This window comes from Conger conger, chromosome 5, assembly GCF_963514075.1.
Source record: "Conger conger chromosome 5, fConCon1.1, whole genome shotgun sequence".
NCBI lineage: Eukaryota > Metazoa > Chordata > Actinopteri > Anguilliformes > Congridae > Conger > Conger conger.
In genome coordinates, this window is record NC_083764.1 from 17,815,890 (window position 1) to 17,829,579 (window position 13,690).

The 13,690-nt window shown below is 41.5% G+C and overlaps 1 protein-coding gene across 1 annotated transcript in view; it reads left to right on the forward strand.

Moving 5' to 3' along the window:
• Positions 1-13,690, forward strand: part of cfap61 (cilia and flagella associated protein 61) — a 33,348-nt gene extending 19,658 nt beyond the window's left edge. Inside the window, exons 19-25 of the mRNA XM_061243633.1 lie at positions 1,717-1,891; positions 7,147-7,442; positions 9,405-9,732; positions 10,810-10,901; positions 11,616-11,821; positions 12,477-12,573; positions 12,849-13,690. Of these exons, the coding sequence (XP_061099617.1) occupies positions 1,717-1,891; positions 7,147-7,442; positions 9,405-9,732; positions 10,810-10,901; positions 11,616-11,821; positions 12,477-12,573; positions 12,849-13,052 (1,398 nt within the window). The 3' untranslated portion in view covers positions 13,053-13,690. The remainder of the gene's footprint in view (positions 1-1,716; positions 1,892-7,146; positions 7,443-9,404; positions 9,733-10,809; positions 10,902-11,615; positions 11,822-12,476; positions 12,574-12,848) is intronic.

Genomic DNA, 13,690 nt, shown 5'->3' on the forward strand with positions numbered 1-13,690 from the left:
GTATTGTATTGCTTGTATTTCTCCTAATCCCTCTTTCTCTGGAGGGACAGGGAATCACTGGTCTCCATTTACTGATTGCATGTTTGTTGAAGTAAGTCAGTTCAAGGGATATTAGTCCTGACCGCATTACAGTACATTTAATTACTGCCATTTAGTAGACACTCTTATCCAAAGCAACTTACAGAAATGTTTTCGTGTTTTATTTTTTCCCATTTTTTAAACTTAGTAGCTATTTATACAGTTGGATATACACTGAAATAATTCAGTGCCTTTTTCAAGCATACAAGAGTTTTGAAGGGAATTGAACCTTCAGGAGACAAGCCTTGAGATCAGGGGCCCACAAAACTCGTCTGATTTGATGATGGGGTCGGCTGTAAAAAGAAATTAATAAAATAAATACAATTCTCTTAGTTATGTGAGGAACATCGCAACAAACCAAATGTAATAAGTCTATGAGGCGGGTGGTATAGCGCCAATATAGTCACAGCTACAAGGTGTGGGGTGGCACTGCAAAAAACAAAAACAAATACTTTTGTCTTATATTCAGACTTAAAATCTTATTTCTTTTACTTTATTAATAAATATTGCCAACAAGGTAAGACAGTTTGGCTCATTTCACGATTGCCAATGGAATAAGAAAACATCAATTATTTAAGTTATTGTTTTAACTTTAACCTAAAACAAGTTAATATGTTCTACTTGAGAGATGTTAATTCTTATTATACGACTAACACGCTTAAGACACTTTGTTTTATGTGTGGGTGGGTTGTTGGGGTTGTGTAAAGTTATGTAAATTAATTTGGGGTCACATCATAAAACTCCTTACGTACGCCCAGTGCCTTACCCACAATGCAGCACTGCCGCCCTGTCTAAGGGAAGCTGATTACTGAGTAGTGAATAGGCTGGTGAATAGGCTCAGAGAGAGGAGTCGCAGCTGCGAACTGTGGTACACATCTGCCCGAGACATCGATGTGGAAGCGCGAGTTTCTGCGATGAGTGGGACATCTGTTGGATCCTTGGCAAGCAGGCGCACAGTCTCAAGTGTGTCCCTTCAGCACAAACAGACGCTCCAAACACACAGCGGCGGTAATTGGCAGCAGCACTGCAGACAACGTCTGTCTTAACAAGTGTTTCGGTCTTGTAAGGAGACCTCAAATCTTTTTTTTTTTTTTTTTTTTCTTATTTTCCTTTTTTTCTTCTCTCAAGAATATTTGTTTCTGTTCGCTTGACAAGTTACGTTTTCTTACACCATTGCCATCTTGAAATGACTGTCTCACCTCATTGGTTATATTTTTGTCTTAGTTAGCAAAAAAGTAATGGAAATAAGATTTTTAAGTCTAGATATAAGACTGAAATACTTGTTGAGACTGACTTTTTTTTCAGTTCATTTTGCAAAATATCTAAATATAAGACAAAGATACTTGTTAAGACTGACTTATAAGCATCTTAGTCCAATACTGAGACGTAAAATCTTATTTATTTTAATTTGTTGCTAAATGAGATTAAAATATTACCAATGAAGTAAGACCATTTGATTCATTTCAAGATTGCCAATGGAATAAGATAATGTCAGTTTTCAAGCAAACAGTAACTGAAAACCGGCTAATATTTTCTAGTTGAGAAAAAAAAAGATCTTAAGTCTTATTTCAAGACTAAAATGCTTGTAAAGACAGACCTCTTTTGCAGTGTGAGACATTTTGGCCCTCCTTCCCGCAGCTCCCTTGCCCCAGCGGAGAGGACGCCGGCCAGCTCACGACGGACGGAGAGCCGGCCGCTCGCCCAGAGAGGAGGTACACCGGGCCCGTCCCCTCGAACCTCTTCACCCTCGACGACGAGCACGACTGCCAGAGGGCCCAGCGCTGGCTGCTGGAGAACTTTCTGGAACGGGAGGGTATGCGCCGCCCGTCGTCTGCCTCCGTTTGATGTGCCTTATTACACTCCCACTGAATAATTACGACTTAATTAATCTGCAAGAAATCTTTCATCTGTCTGGTCCGGGGCCTGCGTTTCCCTTCTATTTACAGGATGGTATTAATTTCAGGAGGGAGCTGTACCCTGCTGATGAAAAGCCTGATATCCTTAATTACGCGTAATTCGTTTTTTTCCGAGCCACAATAATAATTCCGGGGAGCGGAGCCTGATTAACCCCATTATATTAACTAATTAGAGGATCATTTAATAATCGGGGAAGTGGCGCAATCATCGGAGAATGCAAATTATACCATCCGATGAGTGTCGTTTCAATTTGGAATTGGCTTTGTGTGGAAAGTATGAGGCTAAGAAGTCTAAGGGACGTTCCTTTCTGTTTGTTTGTTTGTTTGTTTGTTTGTTTGTTTGTGTGTTTGTTCATGGGCTGGGGAGGCTCCATCTTAACCACCGTTTCCACAAGGAACTCGAATGATAAGATATGTTTTTTGTTAGCATCGATACCAGAGGATCTTTTATCATTGCACGCACCTGTCAATCAACACACATTTCCTGCGGGTACTGAGAGTGCGTAGCAGTGGTTGTAATTATAGATGCGTAGATGCTTTGATTTGAATTTGAATTAGTTGAATTATTTATTTTATAGTCTTGGTTCATACTTGTTTCAAGTGTAAACAAGCTTTTACAGCTGAGCTGCCCAACCCTGTTCCTGGAGATCTACCGTCCTCTAGGTTTTTACTCCAAATCTAACAAACACCTCATTCAAAGGCTAGAGATCTCATTGCACTGCTATTTAGCAGAATGAGGTGTGTTACATTAATTTTCAGTTCAATTCAATTTTATTTGTATAGTGCTTTTTACAATACAAGATTGTCACAAAGCAGCTTGACAAAGAGCCCATGCCCGAGACCCCCTCAGAGCAAGCCTAGGGCGACTGTGGCAGGGGAAAACTCCCTGACTAACAGGAAGAAACCTTGAGCAGAACCAAGCTCAGAGGGGGAGTACATCTGCTTCTGGCCAGCACTGAGTGAGTTTGACAGTAGTGTTATATGTAATATATCAATAAATTACATTACATTAATAAATTAAAACAATAATTAGATGAATAATAATTATGTAGAAATATATTAGGTTTGAAGTAAAAACCTGTAGGCTGTAAGAACTTTGCAGCTTAGAACTGCTGCTTGCTTGGTTGCACATCATGAATATGTATTTTTCAATGGATTCCTTCTTCCTCGAGGCAGATGGATTACATTTTGAGTGTTTCTTCTTTTGAGTAAAACACATGCACAGAGAACAGGGCCACAGGTGTTCTGTGTAGTGACCAGATAGTCAGCTCTTTGTAGTCTGTCTCTTCCATTATTGGCCCTCAAAGGGTTTGAATGATGATGAAGTGGTTAAATAGCACACATACTGTACTGTAACTAGCATAGCAACACAGACAACACAGGAGGCTCCTAGATAAGGGTTGTCGTACAAAAGGGGCTGAATAGACTGCTACTCTTTTGATCTAGGAAAGCTGGCACAAATTTTTCCACTATGTTGCTGCAATGTCATGGCAATGTTATACATTTACTTTGCAAAAACATTGTCAGACCATTCTGTGTTTACTAGCTTTGGAACATGGTACAGTACAGTATTAACAACATTAACAAATGTAACATTATTATTTATTTTTTGGGGGGTCAATAAATACTAAGCAGAGCTTATAGCTCAATATGCCAAATATATCCCAAATCAAACGGATATGCAAGTATACAAACTGAAACTTTGGTATGATATATTATATATGGGGCGCAAAAAATCTGCACAGCCTTTGGGCCCTTGAGCAAGGCCCTTAACCCCACATTGCTCCAGGGGAGGATTGTCTCCTGCTTAGTCTAATCAACTGTACGTCGCTCTGGATAAGAGCATCTGCCAAATACCAATAATGTAAAATATTATATATCTGATAAACTTCGGAGTGTGCCTACATGTTGTGTGGTGCACCACTGTGAGTCTTTCGAGATGCAAAGGTTTGCATTTTAGAACGAAAGCAGACAGACTGCAGGTCAAAAAATCTCAGTACTTCTTCCTGTATCTGTTTCTGTTCTGTTTTATTCCATGACCTTTAAATAATGCACTTATCCTTGAATTTGATAAACCGCTCGGAATGATAGACCGCCCCGGTCTGTCTCTGAGAGCTCGCCCTCTCTGATTGAAACTGCACTGGCCGACGGTGCGCGCATGCAGAAACATTCACGCTGATGATGATGTAGCACGCAGGAAGGGCAGAAATCTGTTTACGGGCGGTGAGTCTTTAAAGGTACCTCCAGTGCAGCAGCGAATGCTTTGTGGTTGGCCTTTCCGAAGGACTATGTTATGCTATGTTGCGGCACCCAAGGTACTTTCCTTACTCAGTGGTGACTGGAAGGCAGCTGTTGCCTCCAAGACTGCAAACAGCAGGTGCACCAGTGGATTCTACTCAGCCACTGATGACGATTACATTACATTACATGTTATTTACTGTTGATTAGACTGAGCTGGAGACAATCCCCCCTTGAGCAACGTGGGGTTAAGGGCCATGCTCAAGGGCCCACCAGCTGTGCGGATCTTATCGATCTCATCATGGCTACACCGGGGATTGATGATGTGTGCATACTTCTTCGCAGGCAGATTTTCGTTTGTGCGTTTTTATCAAATTTATCTGTAAGTGCATTACAACACCAGCTACACTCTCAGAAAAAAAGGGTTCTTTGGCTTGTCTCCGTAGAGGAACCCTTTTAGTTCTTTATAGAACCCTCTTTCATAGGTGTGAAGTGTGAAAGCTTCCAGGCAAAGAATCATTTTGCAATACAAAGAACCCTTGAACTAGATTGGGTTCTTCAATGGAATCACAGGGTTCCTTTTGGAACCTTTATTTCTGCAATTGTAGTTTGCTATTCTGTTGCTATTTGTTCACTAGTTCTCTAAAGCAGCTGCCCTCCAGCAGTCACTAACCGAGGGGAAGTACCATGGGCTGTTGTAGCAGGCTCAACTACAGAACCTCAGCTTCAGCACCACGGACAGTGCCCATGCCTGCCTTACTCTAGGGCCAGTACAGGGACTGTTGAGAAATAGACATTCATTTGCAACAAACCAGCACGGCACTGTTCCATTTGCAACAAACCAGCACGGCACTGTTCCATTTGCAACAAACCAGCATAATACTGTTCTATTTGCAACAAACCAGCATAATACTGTTCCATTTGTAACAAACCAGCATAATGCTGTTCCATTTATAACAAACCAGTATCATACTGTTTCATTTGTAACAAACCAGCGTAATGCAGTTCCATTTGCAACAAACCAGTATAATACTGTTCCATTTGTAAATGTGTTCCGTTTTTTATGGCAATTGGCTTCTCCTACTGTACACTTTGTATACCTGTGTTAGTGCTGAAGTTGATTATATATTTAAAATACAGTAGATATTATAGGTTTGAGCTCATTGAAATCTGGGATGCGGCTTCTATTTCCAGCTGTGTCTTTGCTATCGTTGTATTTCCAATGCATTTGACAAGGGAAAGTTTGATGGAGGAAATTAATTCTGAACAGACATTTTATTGCAAACATAAACCATATTAGTATACGCCAGCATCTGGTAGGCTGCATGGACTGAATAAAATTGGTCAATACATTGCCGATGCAAAGGCCAATATCTGTCCATGTACAAAAGTCAACCATTATTTACAAGGCTGTGAATGTCAACTGAGCATGGGAAGTAGAAGCATTTATCAGGTATCTTTTTTTCATTGATGATTACAGCACCTGCTCTTCTTTTAAGATTGTATTAAAAATGTGGACATTGGACCACAGTGAGTTATTATCCCTGTATCTCTTATTGTAAATGAAGTTGCCACTGTTACTAATGACACACCTACATACAGCTTATTCATCTAGATGTGCGACACGAGGGTTGAGTTTTCAAAGGCATATCAAGTTTCTACCCGTCAAATTACTTGAATTCATGTCACTGTAAAGCTCCAGTCCTGCACTGTAAACCTAGCAGGGCAGCACAGGGCAGGAACTGATGTCACAATAAAACATTTGCAATAAATAAAGCAAGGCACCAATGGGATGAGCTCATTTCCAATATGAGATCATCACTTTTTATAATGCCCGTCTCATGGCAAGGAACAGTCCACACCATCATCCCCCTCCTCTTTGTCTGTCTCTCTCTCTCTCTCTCTCTCTCTCCCCCTCTCCCGATCCCTCTCTCAGCGTACTAGCACAGCTGTGCTACAGAAAGCTCTTGTCCTTTATATAATTGAACGTTCTCCTGTCAAAACGGAAAGTACACAGGGAACACGGTCCCTGCTTTCCTCATTACTGTACCTTTAATAAAGCGCCGTTCTGTCCTTGTGAATGCCCAGGCAAATACAATGGTGCAGTGGTAGGCGCTGATACGGGGAAGCATTTTAAGCATCCGCATATATGCAGAAGCATGCTAATGGAGGGCCATTTAGGGCCAGCCGAATTACTCCACTCTGAGACTCCAATCAGAGGCTTTGTGCTGGGGTAGTTAAGGAGACGGGCTTCCATCCAATGGGCTGTTGGCTTGATTGCTTGTCGAGCGAGGAACCTTTAAAGTTTCAACTGGCATGTACTGGATAATAACTAAAAATGAAACCAATTTTCAGCAGATGCGCCTATAGCCTAGTGGCCGACGTGCTTCACTGGGACCTGGAAGGTTGATGGTTCATGTGTAGCCCCGATAAGATCAGTGCAGCTGTGGTGCCCTTGAGCAAGGGCCTTATCCCCTCATTGCCCCGGGGGGGTTGGCCCCTGCTTAGTCTAAGCAGATGTAAGTCCCTTTGGATAAATAAGTGTAATGTAATGTCGACTAAATAACTGTGATGGACTGCATTTATATAGCGCTTTCATACGAAGCGCTTTATGCCTCTCACACACACACACACACACTCACACACCAATGGTGGTGCGGCTGCCATGCAAGGTGCCAATCAGCTCGTCGGGAGCAATTGGGGGTTTTCTCAGGGAAATTTTGACACACCCAGGGAGGGGGATTGAACCGGCAACCTTCCAACTGCCAGACGACCGCTCTTACCTCCTGAGCTAATGTCGCAGCACATGCTAACGTCAGCTAAATGACTGTAATATAATGTCAGCTAAATAACTGTAATGTAAACCCTTGTTTTTCGCCCGGAGCTCACTGCAGTCGTTGTCGTCCGCCCTCAGGCGACGCCGTGGTCTACGGGAACAGCGTGGATGCGTACACCTGCGTGGAGAAGCTGCTGGCACTGGGGGCGGCCGGCTCCCGGATACTGCTGGCCCAGCCGCCCGCGAACTCCGCGGCCCCGCCCTGCTTCAGCAGCCCCGAGGTGGAGAGAGCCGTGCGGGAGGCCATGTGGCGCAGCGAGGTCAGAGTCTACCCCGACTGCCTCCTCGCCCAGATGAACGGAGGGGACGACCCCGAGCCGCTATCCGCAGTCTCCTTCACCTCCAATGGCAGGCTCCTCTCCCTGACCTGCTCAGTGAGTCGCTGTTCACTTCCGCATAGCAGTGGAGTAGGATGTGGTCACACGTTGCAATAAGGGTATATGAATGGCATTAGCTAATGTAGTTGTTCATCATGAATTAATGATGTACAAATGTAATGCTTAAGTAATACATTTTTTACATGATGAATTAATGATTAACAACAACATTACTTATTGTAACAACTACTAACTAATGTTTTAGTATGTATTAGTTACATGAATATTCATATATTAGCAAACCATAGGATACACCTATGGTTACACCTTAGGATATATTAAGTTTCTTTTTTTCATTTCAGTATGAATTTGCATTAACTAATGTAGTTGTTAATCATGAATTGATGATGTACAAATACATTACTTTTAATTAGAATGTATTTGTTACTACTAACTAAGGTATTAGTTACATGAATATTCAAATTTGCAAACCATAGGATTACCGTATAATTAGTTAACCATTAACAAATACTTTAACTGTCCTTGGTGACATATTCTCATTATTCGCTTTGTTTCCACATTATCAGCCTTCCACATTATTTGAAATTGTAGAAATAACTTTTTCATTGGTCCACGAGCCTGAGGAAATTTTACTTTTCAGCCAAACATTATTCGGCATCGGAATAAAGGGCTCCAGATGGACAACCTGAGGGGACAGATAATTTAAAGGAGGAAGAGCCAGCAGCTAGGCTTTGTCCCAGACGCGCCAAAGATCACTATTCAGCATTCGGGCTGTGGCGCTGGTTACCCTCTGGGCTTGTGTGCAATGTGTGTGTCTGTTTGTGTGAGCGTGTGCGTGCATGGGTACGTGTGTATGTTTGTGTGTGTGTGTGTATGCGGGCGTGCTTGCATGCATGTGTGCGCGCATATGTGAGCATACGTGTGTGCATGCATGCGTGTGTGTGTTTCATCCCCTGAATACCGGCTGAAATGTATTGACAGTTCACCAAAGCTGTACAGTTTCACTTATCTTTTAAGTGCTTCTAAGTACTGCATGAAGTCTTGTGTATATTTATCATATTTATGCCTCTGACATGACCCAAATATTTAACCAGGTTAAGTAAATGGATTCTCTCAGAACTGCACAGCAAGACATTTAAATGTGACTCCATTATTTATGGGCTTGTCAACTGTGCACTGATTCGGGTGTCTAAAGTTCACTACAAAATCATACGATAATACGATATGATGAACAGATCATATGCAGTCATACAGATAGGAGCGCTATCTTTAAATACAGCAAATGATAAAGTTGCCTTAGTTGCTGTCGGCTGAAGTCATGAAAGGTTACGGTTCCTTCAGTAAAAGACCCATTTCTTTGACATCGATTGCTCCTGCTAAAGATGGTGATTGAACCTCCAGCCTTCGTCCTCTCTTGGGTGGTAAGGTAATCCCAGCTTTCATCAGTGAGAGCAGCAGTGTAAAAAAACACCAAAGCCTGGGCTTTTCTGCAGCACTGAACCTGAGGGGACACAAACGGCTGATATTTACCCTCACGATTTTCACTCTCGCTTTTTTATTTATTTATTTTTATTTTTATTTTTATTTCACTATGTCTACTCCTTCTACTCTTATTACTATGTGGGGAGATGGATATGAAAATATTACACTGTCAAGTAACTTAATAGTCAAAGGCAGTCCTGCTTCCCATCGTTGGGATAGATTGTGCGTTAATATGGGGTCATTTCACATTGTTCACATTGAACTATTTCCCATTTTCTATTTTCTCTTGTCGACTTTGGTGCTTGGACATTTTTCTTTGGTGCGCGCCAAGACTACTCTGTGCTGGAACAACCCTGGTCAAACCCTGAAAATGGATCCAAAATGTTGCTGTTATTTTTTTACAATGCACATTAATCAACATTTTCAGTTTCCACATCAATGTAAATGTGCCAGAGTAAGCTAATAAGCTCCTTTTCATCTGTAGTCCCTAACCTGCAAGTCTCTTATATCCCGTAGGTGTTCTTCAACTTTTACCGGAAAGGCGTAGACTTCGACGCCTTCAGAGCGGTCAACAACGCCTGCCTGGTGTACGACGGGCGGCTGGTCATCGACGCGGCCTTCCACACCAACGACCCGGCCGTGCGTGGGGCGGGCCCGCTCACCAAGTTCGCCAGCTCGTACCACGCCGACCGCTGGGCCCACGAGCGCTTCAACTCCAAGGAGATCGGAGCCGAGCTGGCCGCCGCCCTGCTGCCCCTGTTCGACCCCACGCTGGAGTCCGACGTGGACCCGGACCCCAGCGCCGACCAGCCCATCCCCGAGTACTCCCAGGCTAAGATACAAGGTCAGGGTCGGGGAGAGCCACGCTAGCGTCAGCGCATTAGCCTCAATCCCAAGTGCACCCTGATTCATTTCTCTGATACTGCTGCATTCTAATGTATATTTTCTCTCTTAATAGTTTAGTGTTCAGTTTAACCTGCGGCTTACTGTATAGTGCACGGGCCTACACAGGTCTCAACACTTCCACTACCGGTATTATGTCATTGCAGTTCTAAAGATAAAATTTTATAAAAGTGCATTTGCAGAGCTTCAATTTTGATGCTATGAGATTAATTTTAGCACGTTGTAGTCTGTGTATCACGAACGCTTGAAAAAACCTGCAGTGTTGTGAGGACTTCACATTCGGACCATGCATGCTTTTAAGCCTAGCATAGTCTGAATTTGTTTGTTTTATATTTACGCTTCGTTGCATTAGCTTCAATACAAAGCGCACCCTGACTTGTGGATTCAGTTCCTTGACACTCCATGCTGCATTCTTATGTTACATTTTCTCTGTTGCTTTTGTCGTGGTGTTCCTTTTAACTGGTGACATACACTGGTGTAGGCTTGTGTACTGTATTTACCTCCACACTGTCAACACCGGTATTTTTTTTATTACAATTTTAAAATACAATAAAAGTTAAAAAAAACAGTATTGCACAGGTAAATACACTGTTGTAGGCTTGTGCACCGTATGCCACCAGTTAAAATGAACACCATGACAAAGCTTCAACGTTGACATTACTAAATTCATATAAGCGCATTATTTAGCCTATGTGTCCTCATCACTGGTCAATGATGGTGTTAAACGCTAGTGTTGTGAACACTTGAAAAAAACTTGTGCTGATGTTGCAAGTATGTCTTCACTTCAGGCCACCAAGCAGTTGCTTAGCAGTGTTGAAGATTAGATTGTAGGTAACTATGTTATAGATGCTGTTATAGAATGTCATACAGCCATAGTTTTGTTACATATTGTTTTTAGTTTATTTTCTGTAAAAAAAATTAAATGCTGATATCACTTTATTTAGGCTGCTAGCTCTGACGTTAAAATCCTAACTGTATTGATTCTCTATATATTTGCTGCTTGTCCCTGTGTACACAGGTGGGAGGTTGCCAGGAGGATACAGCTATCTCCATGCCACAAATCCAGCCATAAACACCCTCATGACATCATCCACGGCATCCACCAAATATGTATGTCCCACCTCAGTGACACCTTCAAATTCCTGTCTGTGCTGTATAAAAGACACATTCCCATACATTTTGAGGGGTGGCCTCCTGATAAAACAACACTATAAGTGTTCTCTATGGTTCGATGTTAAATATATTGGCACACTGAAACTTTGGAATTATCAATCAAAATATGTTAGAGACATAAATGAGAAAATGTATTGAAGTTAAAGTAGTTCCAGCAAGCAAGCACATAATTGCTATTGGGAACAGCTGTCAGAATGGCGGAATGGGTGGCATAGTGCTGCAATGGTTAGCACTGTTGCCTCGCAAAGAAGCGCTGTTGCCTTCGGGTTCGAATCTCGGCTGGCCAGATCCTCCCTGCGTGGAGTTTATGTGTTCTCCCCGTGTTCCTGTGGGCTTCCTCCAGGTTTCCTCCCAAACCAAAAGACGTGTGTCAGGTTAGCCACACTCTTGCCAATGCCCTTGACCAATACTCTGGCCTGAGAACTGGAGTTGGTCCCCAGGCGCTATACTGTTGTTCCCCACTGCTCCTAGGTAACTAGGCTGGGTCAAATGCTGAGAACAAATTACCCCACGGGGTCAATAAAGAGTGGCTTAACAATTGACAGCTGGACGTTCTGAGCCACTGTATGCTTGCTAGCTGGATATTGTAACCTCAGACACACCAGCAGTACTTATCACGTAATGATAATTGACCTCAATGGTTCCCTCCAGAGTAGAGAGATTGCCACCGGGAAAGTTGAGGAAGGCAACTACTTCCGGCTCTTTCTGAATCAGTTCGGCCTGGTGGAGTCCATTACCTGCCTTTCAACAGAGCCGCTCCCGGTCTACAACTACCTGTGTCTGTACGGCAGACACGAGCTGCTCCTGAACCGGCTGTGTGCCCGCTTCGACGAGGGCCTCATCCCTGACCTCCATAGGTACAGTGCGCCTCTCTTTTCCTCGGTTTTACCTGACCTCAAAACAGTCAACAAGTCAACGGTCTTAGCCTGGGTTGTGTTCTACCAAGTGTGTTCAGATAGGGAAAAAAAGTTTTAAAACCATGAACATTCACCGAATGTTGCTATCTGTAGTAAGTGATTTAAAGAATGAGCATCTCGTTTTAAATCTTCATACTACCTGTTCCATGACTTTGGCTGCAAAAAGAGTCTTTTTTTTGTTTATTTACTTTATACTAATGTACCTGCCACACCAATTAAGTTGAATTGACTTTTAATCAATTAACTGGATAAGTAAAATACAGTTAACCTTTTTTCACAAATATCACATTTACAAAAATAGGGCATTTATATAATTTTGCATTGTTGGAGTAGGAAAAATGAACTGACTTTTTTGTTTCTATTTCACTCCATCAATTCCCATTCAAGATGTCGAAATTCAAATTCATTAACATTTTTACACTTCAAAAAATGTAATCCATTATATGTCATGCTTTTAAATTTTGATTAAATTCAATGAACAAACGGCCATGATATTTTCACTTTTGTGTCATGAGATTGGGTGGGAGGGTTTTTTTTATTTTTATTATTAGTATTTTTTTATTTTTTATTTATTAATTTTTTTTGCATTACACAGCTACTTTAAGGAGAGGTGGTGCTTGGCTATATATCATGATCGCTTTGTGGATTTTGAAGAGGAAGTACGGCAGGTTATGGAATCTGTCAAAATACAGGTTTGTGTATGTGCTTCCCCCATACTTCCATACAAAAAATATGAATAAAACAAGACAATCAATATCTGGGTTGTACTATATTTGTATTGTAGTTTATGTGAATGCTATAGTGCAAAAGTCAACCCTCGAATTGTTTTACTTTTTTTTTTCAAAACATGTTGTGCAATTGAACAATTGGTGTGGTGTGTGTCTCAAAGAGAGGCCTTGAATAAATAAAATGTAATAAATATATAAATGAATCCACTTAGAAACTATCTTTTGCACTCTGTTTTCAGGGTGAAGATGAGGTGCTGTCAATTCCGGAGGTTGTCCAGAAGATGGTCGATGAAGAGCTGGTGGTTCCAGAGGATCCTAATCAGTATCTAGAGAAGGTGTTCGCAAAAGGCAACGAGTTGACCCCCCTGAAGAGAGGCGTCCTTAATTACCTGAAGTACAATAGGTACCACCTGACCATGTATGCGCAACCAGAGTTTATATAGCAGCACCAAGTGGATGTGTATATTTGCTTTTTTCACAGGCATCAGAGATGCTCATACATCCTTAATGGAAATACCATGAATGTGGTACTTATTTTATTGTAAAGCGCTAAGCATTTGAATACTCTTAATACATTATTAATCATATGTGCATATTACATTTATCTGATAACAATGTTAATGTGTGCCACCCATACTTAAAACAAACAAATAAAATGGTAGTTCCCCTAAACTGTAATTAAAAAAAAACACTTAGTTACCTGCATCTTCTCAACAACATTAGATATTTGACTAATTCCATATGTAGCCTTCATTAAAGTGCTGGGACTTGGAAATACAAATATTTAAGTAGTGTGCCATATCAACAAGGACAGGTCTTACATTGTATGTGCTTGACCTCTAACATTTTGCAGGTTGATTTGTATTTTATTTATTCATCATATTCACATGTAGACCCCATGTTCAACCAAAACAGTCTTAGAAAAGAACGACAAGCACAAAATAAATATTTGTGTATTTTCCTTGGATTGTTGACAGGATGAATTAAGTGTGGACTTATATGATTATATGATTGCATCTGTTGCATATCACAGTCTTATCTGAACTTATACCAAATAAATAAAAGAGCAAATTATATATTG